General features: G+C 43.4%; 1 protein-coding gene across 6 annotated transcripts in view; it reads left to right on the top strand.

Moving 5' to 3' along the window:
- The window catches only part of EML4 (EMAP like 4), a 154,321-nt gene that overhangs the window by 72,833 nt on the left and 68,802 nt on the right, over nucleotides 1–12,686 (top strand). Inside the window, exon 1 of one of the 6 annotated variants that reach the window (XM_073553445.1) lies at nucleotides 5,869–6,127. The exons of the other annotated variants lie outside the window; for them this stretch is intronic. Coding sequence (XP_073409546.1) covers nucleotides 6,061–6,127 — 67 coding nt within the window. The 5' untranslated portion in view covers nucleotides 5,869–6,060. Of the gene's footprint in view, nucleotides 1–5,868; nucleotides 6,128–12,686 lie in introns of those variants that run through there. 6 annotated transcript variants of the gene reach the window in all.

Raw genomic sequence — 12,686 nt, forward strand, 5'->3', positions numbered from 1 at the left:
TATCTTAGAACTCCTCATTGTTCCTCTGTTATTCCTCCTGCAAATGAATACATTTACCGCTGTACATTACTAATCTTTTCATTGGAGTGTTTTCTATACAGTTTGGCACTTTGTGTAGATCATGGTGGTAATGATTCCAGTTGGTTCTGCTGCTCTACTTTTCCCGGGAACCCCCTAGAGCATGAATGAAACAGTGATTGGGTTTCCGTCCTGCCGCTCCACTTTGTAAAAGGTATAAAACTTCTCTGATCACCGAATCCCAGCGGTCAGACCTCACTGATCAGCAAGTTATCGTCATCTTTAGAATAGGTGATAAATTGTAGCTCCCATTGACTTGTATGTAAGCATTTAGGCCCTTGCTAAAGGGTTTCTGTAAGCACAGAACGACTTTTGAAACCATGTAGGGTCACTCGGCGCACCCTTGGGGTGGCCAACATTTAAGCTGCACCATCCCACCTACTTTTTTTTTTTTTTTTCTCCATCTGACCCGTCTTCCCTGATTTTTGAAAGTTCTGGCTTTATAGAGCAAAAGAAGGGTGGAGATAGAGAGAAAGCGAGGTGAGAAGGTGAATGTAAACGTTCGGCCACACCGAGGGTGCACCGATCGCCTGAATTTGGTTTCAAAAGTCAGTCTCTGCGGTTACTCCTTCTTTTTTTTTTTTTTTTTTTTTGATGGGTTCTATTTCGACCTAATTAATCTGCCTTAACAGACCAGAAAAGAATTTGCAAATTGACTCTTCTGCAGAAGGAAGAAAAGCTGTTCAAATGCCTCCTACATGACTCACAAATCTTATATAGACATAATTTTCCATATGACATTCTGGTTGTCTGCAGCCACACCACTAGAGGGAGCCATGGAGAAACTGAAAACTGTGTTCAACCAGTATGCAGTGAGCTCCCTCTAGTGGTGGCTAAAGGGAGCTCTGTCAGTATGCAGTGAGCTCCCTCTAGTGGTGGCTAAAGGGAGCTCTGTCAGTATGCAGTGAGCTCCCTCTAGTGGTGGCTAAAGGGAGCTCTGTCAGTATACAGTGAGCTCCCTCTAGTGGTGGCTAAAGGGAAATCTGTCAGTATGCAGTGAGCTCCCTCTACTGGTGGCTAAATGGAGCTCTGTCAGAATGCAGTGAGCTCCCTCTAGTGCTGGCTAATGGGCTTTAAATTGGTTTTGGAGAATAGCATCTGGCCGAGATCTTCTGTAGTAGCGTTTACTAGAGACTCTGCAGTCAAACTTTCACCAATCAAAACTTCTGATGTCACTTTCACATGGTTTTTTTTTTTTTTTTTAAAGTGACATACACTTTAAATCCTGACTTGTGTAAAGGATTTGTAGCTCGGTTGGAAAAATATTTTATACTAATATAATGTAAAATCTCTACCAGAAGACCCGTCACTTTATCCAGACCCAGATTGCTGGGGCCGTGTATTCCTTTCCATCATATACCATGTATAAGGGCACACCCTCTACAAATTAGTTTTCAGGTGCAATTTTCTTCTCGGAGGTTTCCGTGTAGCCCGGGGTCCCTGTAAACCCAAAGCCGGGAGACATCTGGAGTGAGCAATGTTTTCCTTATGAAATCCGGAGCCCTAATATCTGTGGAGCCCACAGTTATTATTGGCTTACCGAGGGGCCGGCGGGGTGCGGGTCTGGCTCTTCTGTTCATGCATGAGATTCATATTCACGGCACTGACCTGAAGAGGTATGCGGGAATGTACAAATAATGCAGTATATAACCTCCAATTGCTCAGGGATTGTTTTGACATCTTGCTGAATTCCTGCTGCCAGCTGGTCGTAAAAAGGCAGATACCAAACAGAGAACACATGGAGATTGCATCCAGCGTCAGACTGCACATGACTCTGCTGGGCCGGCTAGGGGAGGCGAGGGGGGTCTGACAGTAAGAGGTGCACCCCCAACCCTCAAATATCAGACAGTACTAATGATAAAGGGGTGTCTCTATCTGCAAAATTGATCACCTATCACCAGAATAGATGATGATTGTACGGTCTGTGTGGTCACCTACCAATCAGACGGTCTCTAATGTCCTCTGTTGTCCTATCGGCGCAGGATTGCAGCCAATAGTTCATGTGCTGAAATTTTGAAGACAAATGTGAACCAGGAGTCCCCCTTTTTTTTTTTTTATTTTTATTTTTTATAAGTCCTTTCGTCAGGCCGAGGATTTCTTTTCCGCACCCATTCTGGTTTCCCTCAACCTTTTGCAGAAAATCCTCTAACATGGAGATGTGCGATGTCTTCCCTCCATTCAGACGAGCGGGTAACTCAAGGACTCGCGGGGAAATGTCTTTGCGTTTCGCCTTTGATCACATACGCCTTCCGTATGTCTACCTACACGACATAATGCCGAGTCAGTGGAAAAGTGGAATAAACAGGCAGCGCTGTAAGGAGACCCTGCCAGACGGCCGGGAGCTCTCGCAGTATCCGAGTACTTGAAGGTGATATTTTGCAGTCAAGGCAAAATGGAAGATCTTCGTCCAGGCATATCTTACAGGGGGGGGGGGTGTCCTGCTAGTTATGTGAGGGTCCTGCTGAGATGAGACTTTTTGCATACAGTGGGGAAAAAAAGTATTTAGTCAGTCAGCAATAGTGCAAGTTCCACCACTTAAAAAGATGAGAGGCGTCTGTAATTTACATCATAGGTAGACCTCAACTATGGGAGACAAACTGAGAAAAAAAAATCCAGAAAATCACATTGTCTGTTTTTTTTTTCATTTTATTTGCATATTATGGTGGAAAATAAGTATTTGGTCAGAACCAGCAATCAAGATTTCTGGCTCTCACAGACCTGTAACTTCTTTAAGAGTCTCCTCTTTCCTCCACTCATTACCTGTAGTAATGGCACCTGTTTAAACTTGTTATCAGTATAAAAAGACACCTGTGCACACCCTCAAACAGTCTGACTCCAAACTCCACTATGGTGAAGACCAAAGAGCTGTCAAAGGACACCAGAAACAAAATTGTAGCCCTGCACCAGGCTGGGAAGACTGAATTTGCAATAGCCAACCAGCTTGGAGTGAAGAAATCAACTGTGGGAGCAATAATTAGAAAATGGAAGACATACATGACCATTGATAATCTCCCTCGATCTGGTGCTCCACGCAAAATCCCACCCCGTGGGGTCAGAATGATCACAAGAACGGTGAGCAAAAATCCCAGAACCACGCGGGGGGACCTAGTGAATAAACTGCAGAGAGCTGGGACCAATGTAACAAGGCCTACCATAAGTAACACACTACGCCACCATGGACTCAGATCCTGCAGTGCCAGACGTGTCCCACTGCTTAAGCCTGTACATGTCCGGGCCCATCTGAAGTTTGCTAGAGAACATTTGGATGATCCAGAGGAGTTTTGGGAGAATGTCCTATGGTCTGATGAAACCAAACTGGAACTGTTTGGTAGAAACACAACTTGTCGTGTTTGGAGGAAAAAGAATACTGAGTTGCATCCATCAAACACCATACCTACTGTAAAGCATGGTGGTGGAAACATCATGCTTTGGGGCTGTTTCTCTGCAAAGGGGCCAGGACGACTGATCCGGGTACATGAAAGAATGAATGGGGCCATGTATCGTGAGATTTTGAGTGTAAACCTCCTTCCATCAGCAAGGGCATTGAAGATGAAACGTGGCTGGGTCTTTCAACATGACAATGATCCAAGGCACACCGCCAGGGCAACGAAGGAGTGGCTTCGTAAGAAGCATTTCAAGGTCCTGGAGTGGCCTAGCCAGTCTCCAGATCTCAACCCTATAGAAAATCTTTGGAGGGAGTTGAAAGTCCGTGTTGCCAAGCGAAAAGCCAAAAACATCACTGCTCTAGAGGAGATCTGCATGGAGGAATGGGCCAACATACCAACAACAGTGTGTGGCAACCTTGTGAAGACTTACAGAAAACGTTTGACCTCTGTCATTGCCAACAAAGGATATATCACAAAGTATTGAGATGAAATTTTGTTTCTGACCAAATACTTATTTTCCACCATAATATGCAAATAAAATGAAAAAAAAAACAGACAATGTGATTTTCTTGATTTTTTTTTTCTCATTTTGTCTCCCATAGTTGAGGTCTACCTATGATGTAAATTACAGACGCCTCTCATCTTTTTAAGTGGTGGAACTTGCACTATTGCTGACTGACTAAATACTTTTTTTCCCCACTGTACGTATTCTGGATGCAGAATGTGCACTCCAGTATACTGACCTTCCTTTCTTGCAGGATGGGGGGGCTACATACAGGACTTGCCTTACATAACATCTTTTTCCTATACTCTGCTGGAACACTCAAGCAGATTTTATCAATACTTTCATCATGCAGTTAGCTCAAGTTAGGAGACCCACTATTGGGGCTGGTTATTGCATCCGACCACGGTCCATTTTTCATGGATATGTGGATTTGCATAGGTAATAAACGTCTTAACTGCTCAAATATTAGCACAGCTTCTATCTTGCAATTCCTCTTATGTTTTCCTTATCTGTGGCCAGTTTTCTCTGCCCTCCTGGAGACTATACATGCTTTCTTCCCTGTTCACATTCTGGGGATCAGTATACAACCTCCTTGCTCCTGCTAGCTGAGAGAAGGGTGAGGCTAAGACAATCAGATCCAAGAGATGGAGATGTGCCTTAACATTTTTGCAAAGCACTCGGCAAGGTTAAGGATTTACAGACATCTACCTCAGCAGAATGAATGTAAGAATAATTTGTGAATGTTACATTACCTTTTAGTTAATAAAATTTGCACTGGCTTTCAGTTCTCGTGGTTTCATTCATGTTTAGACCCCTTTAAATCCAGCCAGAGCCATGTTTCAGATGCTTCTCTCATGGGAGGAGTGTCTTTCTTAGTAATGTAGGCAGGATTTGAGGTTCTATAATTAGGGTGCTACTTTCTTCTTTGCCTATTAGTGATGAGCGAATGTGCTCACATAAGGCTTTATCCGAGCACACTCGTGTGCCGAGTGTCTTCGACGTGCTCGAAAAAGATGTTCGAGTCCTCGCGGCTGCTTGTCTCGTGGCTGTTTGACAGCCGCAACACGTTCTGGGAATTACCTAACAGGCAATCCCAGCATTTGATGCGGCTGGTCGACATTCAGCCACGGGGACCCGAGTATATTTTTCGAGCACGCAGAAGACACTAGGTTAGCACCCGATGAAGCACGTTCGCTCCAGTCCTCACTATTGCTCATATCATACTTTCTGTTCTGCACATCCCCTTACATTTTCCTCGATCTGTAGGCAGTTTTCTCTGTCCTCCCAGAGACTATTCATGCTTTTCTCCCTGTCCACAACAATCATATTTAGGAGATCAGACATCTGCTTTACTATTTTTGCAACGCATTCTACAAGATAAAGGAAAAATGCAACTTGCAGACAAAAAAAAAATTGTTTAGAAAGTTGTGTAACTTTGCACAGAATATTTTCTTGCTTTACGCAGACTTTAAATAACACATTCACCTCTGGATTTTTGTATTTAATGCAGCAAACATTTTACCTTTTTAATGAGTCACAAATATATATATATATATATATATATATATATATATATATATATATATATATATACACATATATATAATTTTATTTTTTTTTTCAAGATTAATCCACTGCATTGTACAAATGGCAATCTCTGGGGAAGGTAAAGGAGGGGGGTGAATATTTTTCAAGTGTTTTCATGTAACTGATAGTCGGAGTAGTAAAGGAAAAGCATTTGCATGTCAGGATGACTGTGAGCCCCAGGACTCCTGACATTTGACTCTCATTACTAGCACCAAACTGAGATTTGACTGTCTCCTCCCCATCCAGCCTCTCACATTTTTTTTTTTTTTTTGCTTGAGCCGAGCACAGAGGAAACGGGTAGGGCTGGCAGCGGTGTCTTCTCCAGCCTTTTCTTTGTGCCAATACAGAAGTGCTTTGTGGTGGGCCATCTGGGCCGAGAGGATTTTCTCACAATCCAAAGTATGACGTCCGTCTCCGCGTGCCGGGATTTGCCGTGAAGCCCTGGAGGTTGCGAGGAAACGTTGACAAATTTCGACTTTTAGGACTTGTGAACTAGGTGCCAGGATGGAAGCCAGCCTGCCTGACCTCACGCCTGCCGGCTTTTCCTCCACACTCAGGAACCTGCGCAACGGTAACTTCTTATTTCTTCCCCAGACACACGTCGTTGAACCCTTTGCGGCTACAGCGATGGAATAATTTCGGTGTGATAGTGTCATCACGTTGTTAAACGCGGTTTTTTTTTTGTTTTTTTTTTGTGCAAAATTCCTAGAAACGTTTCCCCTTTGTAGATTTTTGCCCAGATCTCGCACCGCCGGACCTTGAATTTGCTGCCCCTGCTAATCACCATGATGATCACAGGGGAGGGGGGTGAGTGCACTGTCTGTGCAGCAAGGTAAAATTTGTAGATAGAGAGAGATAGATATAATTTTTTTTACATTTCTTTGTGGCTATCGGCACGGCCCGGCTCTTGCATCAGGTGTCTATATATGACACGTAGGACTCCATTTATATTTAGAAAACGTCCATGCGGTGTAAACACCAGAATGCAGAGGAGTACGAATATACTGGGTGCACTTGTACCAGAGCACGAAAAAAAATTGTCCCACTTGACATCTACGGTTATGTTCACACGCAGCAGGGTTTTTATTTTTCTGCAGTAAAGAAACTGCAATTTTCATTTTTTTCTTTCACCAGCTGGGTGCGGGATACATGTTTAATAAAGTTTTTTATTTACGCAAAAATGTTTGTCTGCAGCGGTTTTGCGCTTTCTCGTTACTTTCTGTAGGTGAAAAAAGTTCTGGAAGAATTGACGTGCTGCATTTTTTTTTTTTTTTAAATTTTTGTAATTTTTTTTTGAGAAGTCTTTTCGATGGGAGTCCACTATAAAAGACACACAATATATCACAAAAAAAAGAAAAAAAAAAAGGAATTTACAGCCTCTTCCTGCTCATTTCTATTGTATGCTGGTTGTATGATCAGTTTCTGAGGCTCCCCCCCCCCCCTACCCTTCAGGTTTTGGAGAATGCCCTGGGGAGGGGGGGGGGAGGTACAGGTCACTTATTGGAAGCATCATCTCATGGCAAAAGCTTCACACTGGGCCCTGTCAAATCAAAGGGTTGCAAAGAACGCTAAGGCTGTGTTGCGTTCTTGCTGCAAATCTTAGGCTGTACAATTAGTCTGAAATCTCGTGCACACATTTATTTTTTTTTTCTTGCCCTTACTGATTTGGAAAACTGCAGCATGTCGCTGCTTTCAGTGGTTGTTTTTTTTTTTTTTTAACTAAACTTTCTCAACATGCACAAGAGACAACAAGAACGCTGCAAAGCCTGCTTTTTTTATAACCAGCTTTACTGCCAAGAGAGCAGGTTTTGCCTGCAGGAAAAAAATGCTGCAAAAATGCAACATGTGAACACAGCCTAACTTTCCTCGTTGCGCACCCCAAATATAGAGTGTTTCCATATCCTTAGTGCGGCCACACGGGGCTCAAGATGTAAGGGGGGGGGGCACATCCTCCTCCAGGGAAGGTGGAATTGTGCACGATCTTGAGCTATTGGACTGCAAGGGGCCCATATATTTTTTGCACAGAGGCCTCTTCTGCCTTTGTCTGCACCTGACACAAGGCCTTGCACCCATGCAGACGTGCTGATCCAGATGATTTGTATCAGTATTTTTATGCCGATTTTTGTCCTGTAATTTGCAAGAGTGAAATCTGCTCTGAAAATCTGCAGTTAAAATTTGTGCCACGGGTCAGTTTTCACTCAGAATTTTTTTTTTTTTCCCCCGCTGTGCGTTGATTAGTTTTGGCAAACTTCTTACCCACTTTTATTTCCTAAGTGATGTTATAGGTTTTAAATTCGAATTTTGCAACCCCTCCATTCACCTGCATTGTACATCAATCTACCGACGACTTGCGATTTTGAACTTGGCCTAAAAAAAAAAAAAAAAAAAAGTTGCACTCCACATTAGAGGAGTCTTATACTTTCTTTTGCTGCATAGAAGCCCCCCTGGGCAGCGTGTGCGCCTCTTCATTCACTTACTGTCATCACGTGGACTTTTTAGCCTCCGCACATCGTGCCATCTGCACAACAGCTTGTATTGTGGTGGCGTCTCCCCATGTGGCGATGTCCATCACAGGAGAGCGTCTCTGACCCTACGGTGATTAAAGGCAGGGGGGATGTATGAGGCCGCACTCAATCCCTTAAACCCCCTGTTACTGCACAGGCTTTATTTATGGCGGATGTCCTGTGGCAGAAGTTATCTCCGAGGACAGGACAAAGGCACATTCAGAAATTGGGCCCCATCTAATTGGCCGCAGGGACAGCGTGGGCCCAGCTGGGACGTTGTAGGGTCCTTCATATGTAGATGTGACATTTTTTTTGTGGGGTGGATTATGTTCTTGACTGCCAGCAGCTTTCAGTTTGGGGGATATTTGTTACCCAGGTATGAAAAATTATGAAGTTTCAGGAAATTCCCCCTGAACTTCTCATGTGTATTTTTTTTTTTTGTTTTGAGTGTGCATCCTAAGAGGACCTTTCATCAAATTTTTCATGTCGAGCGGTGCACAAGATGTAATGGCGGCTGCAGAGTGGAATAACACTTTTTTTTTTTTTTTAACCTTTAGAATTTTGCTTTTCCATTGCAGAGGTATTGGCAATAGTGATGAGCAAACACGCTGGGATAAGGTGTTATGTGAGCCTGCTCAGGTGCTAACCGAGTGTCTTTGGCATGCTTGAAAAATACGTACGAGTCCCTGCGGGTCCATGTCTCCCGGCTGTTCGATGGCCATAATACATGCAGGGATTGCCTAACAAACATGCAGTACCTGCATGTGTTGCAGCTGAACAGCCGCGAGACATGGACCTGCAGGGACTCGAACATATTTTTCAAGCATGCCGAAGATACTCGGGTAGCACCCGAGCATGCTCAGATAACACCTTATCCCAGCACGTTCACTCATCACTAATTTGCAATCAAAGTGTTTGCCACCTAATGAGTTAACTTTTGATACGTCCAAGTGGGCGTGCACTTTTTATCCCTGTATCTGATAAAACTTTTGTCAAGTTCAATTGGCTGATATCAGATACTAATACAAGGAGAAAAACTGCACACCCACTTGGACGTATCAAAAGTGAACTCATTAGGTTGCAAATGCTTTGCTAGTAATTCTACAACGGAGAGGTGAAATAAAAGACAAACGTTTTCTTCTGCTGTGTAGCACCTTATATGGTGTCCAAATCTGCATAAAAAAAATTGGTGAAAGAATTTTGGCATGTCAAACTGGCTGCATTATGGAATAGTGACTGGTGAGTTGACCAAGAAGTAATTTTTTATTTTATTTTGCATGTGCTACCTGTTGCAGAGATATTGGCTTTTAGAGTTTTTAGATTAAAATTTTTGCTAAGACCAAGAGGGTGTAAGTTTCTTCTCGGGGGCGTGTACTTTTCCCTCTGCATGATGTTGCCCTATCATAAGCAGAAGGCATCATGCAGGGGGAAAAGTACACGCCCCCTTCCAGAGAAACTTTAGAGCAGGCTTTCTCCTGTGAAGACATGTAAATGACACACAGCCCTGCTGACCTCTGTGATCTCTGCACCTATTGTTTATAGCACAGCTATGTTGTGTGTCGTTACAAATGCTTCTTGCAGCTTTCATTTCGGGGCACTGTCATCTCTGCTGTACTTCCCTTGTCCACCACACTGATTGGTCTGAGATGAAAGCTGCAAGAGGTGTTTGTAACACACAGCTCTAGTCTACACACAAGGTGCTGAGATCACTGAGGAGAGCTGGGCTGTGTCACATGTCTCACAGGAGAAAGCCTCTTCTCTAGGGGTGCGTTTTCTTTTTCTTTTTTCCCCTTCACCCCACCCCTTTCTGTATACGACACCTCACGCAGGGAACAAAGTACATGCCCCTAGAGAAGAATCTCTTGTAACGCCCCATCTTGGTCTAAGCAAAACAGAGAAATAAAATTTTATAAGCTAATATCGCCATAATGGTGCTGAGAAAAAAAATTAAAAAGGGGAAAAAAACAAAACACCATTAATATTGCGGAGACAGATTTTCATCCGGTAGATGTGAAGCCATGTTGGCATAATACTGAGAACTCCGGATATGCTGCACTGCTGGTGCACACAAAGGAAGGAAGTGGTGGGTAGCGGTATTAATACAGAAATGCCATTCAGAAACTCTGCATGTCTCCTATTCTCCAGGATGATGGATGGCGGTATAAGTGTAAACTTCACAAAAAGCATCTTATATTCTGTCAGAAATAAGTTTTGTATTGTGGGGCTTGCTCTTAATACTTCATTCTGATTATAGAGCCCTTTTCCCCCTCCCTATAGAGGTTTTTTTTTCGTATAAGCCGTATGGGGTCAGGTTTCACACTTCAGACACGATGTTCTGATCCAAACTCAACAGCCTTGAAGGTATATCCAAGACTATTCATTTTGGGTCCGAAGACCTACAGCCGGTCCGGACATTGTGGTCCTTTTTTTTCCGTGAATATTACACTTGGGGAAACTGGTCTAAGAGGCAGCCACACGGCACATTAAAGAGTTATACCCACCTAAAAGATCTTATCCCAATATGTAGTGGGTGTAATAATAGCAAATATCTCTAGTTAGTAATGAAGCTCAATTTTTATTTATTTTTTTTTTTTTTATTCACCATGTCTCTTTCCTCATGTGCAGGCATTGCAGGACCTTTGGTTTCCATGGTTATGTCCACTGAAGTGATAGTTGACTAGTTGCTAGTGGTCGTAACCATGGATACCTAAGGTCCTGCAATGCCTGCACATGAGGAAAGAAACATAATGAATCAGAAACTATACTGCATTTCTAATTGGAGGGATTTGCTATTATATAATTAGCTGAAGAGCCCGGCGCTGCCCGGGCATAGTAACTAACTGTGGTTAATTACAACAAATTATAATTATCCTCAATCCCATAGTCCTGTGCCCATATACCCATCATATATATCCACCATCCCATAGTCCCGTGCCCATATACCCATCACACATCCTCCATCCCATAGTCCCATGCCCATATACCCATCATACATATCCGCCATCCCATAGGCCCGTGCCCATATACCCGTCATACATATCCTCCATCCCATAGTCCAGTGCCCATATACCAATCACACATCCTCCATCCCATAGTCAACCATTATGACATCATAATGAGTGGCGGGGCTTGCAAATTATGATGACATCAGCGGCGCCATGGCAACCATTGTGACATAATGAGGGGCGGGGCTTGATACACACACACACACACACACACACTTTTCCCCCAGTATGTAGATAGGGGCAAAATTATTTGGTGAATTGGAACGCGTGTGGTTAAAATTTCGCCTCACGACATAGCCTAGGACGCTCTTGGGGTCCAGACGTGTGACTGTGCCAAATTTTGTGGCTATAGCTGCGAGGTGCGAATGCCAATCCCGGACACACACACACGTATGTACAGTACATAAATACACACACTTGAGCTTTATATAATAGATAATAATAATAATTTAAAAATTTTTATTACACCTACTACATATTTGGATAGGATGTTAAAGATGTAATTACACCATTAAGGCCAAGTGAAAGCTGAACTTTTTAGGCGCTCCAAGAAAGAGTTACTTCAAAAGACTCTTCTGATTTATTTCAATGTTAATCCTCTTTGCTGTTCATATATAAAGTGTTTTTTAGTTTTTTTTTTTTTTTTTTTTTGGGGGGGGGGGGGGGGTGTCATTGAGCATTTCTTTTCGTCTTCAGGTTTTTAAAGACTGCCTTGTGGTGGGGGAGGGTGGAGTGCTTGTTGCTAACTTTGAAGTGGATCCTGATGGATTCTGCTCCAAATTGCAAAAATAACTCTTCCAAAATGTCTCAAAAGTAATTCAGTGAAGTAAACTCAGTCAAAAACTCCCTCAAAAAGCGCCTCCTGAAGCTTTTTACTCTCGATAACCCGTCCATCTGCACTTAGCCTTGTTCTAGACTCCGCAGGGAAGGTGTACAAACTTAGTCACTAGCCCTATCCCAAATAACTCATTCGTGACTTATCCTTTCTCCTGAACCCCCTGATTTTGGCTAAACTGGCCAACCCTCAACTATAGATGGGAACCTCCTGATTATCCCACAACAAGATTTTTGAGGAAGAAAAGGATCAGGCTGTTGGCTTTGATATGCTCCATCTTTGTTTTCATGGGAATAGGAGTCTCCAGCAAGAGGTGTCAATCAGCGGCCTACGCTCTCCCTATTTAGAGCACATACGGTATATATCTTCATATCATTTTTTTTTTATGAAGGGGGGAATCTCTCAGTATGTGGTAGATATAGTAATAATCGTATTAGCAAATGTCTTCAATGAGACATATAGTATAGTTCTTCTGATTCGTCGTGTCCCATTTGCAGGGCATTGCAGTAGCTTAGGTGTCCATGGTTTGGTTACGAGCAGTAGTCCCTAAGGGTACCGTTACACTTAGCGATGCACCAGCGATCCCGACCAGCGATATGACGCGGTCAGGATCGCTGGTACATCTCTAAGTGGTCGGTAGTGAGCTGCCACACAGGCAGATCTCACCAGCAACATAGCAGGGGTCGGGGGTCGCTACTTACCTGTCAGACGAGGCAATCCTGACCGCCCGCACGCGTCGCTCGTCGCCACAGCAGGAAGTGGCCGACTAGAAACGGCCCAGGACGT

The sequence above is a fragment of the Dendrobates tinctorius genome, unplaced genomic scaffold (genome assembly GCF_039654945.1).
Source record: "Dendrobates tinctorius isolate UK_male_01 unplaced genomic scaffold, ASM3965494v1 ptg000201l, whole genome shotgun sequence".
NCBI classification, from domain to species: Eukaryota; Metazoa; Chordata; class Amphibia; order Anura; family Dendrobatidae; genus Dendrobates; species Dendrobates tinctorius.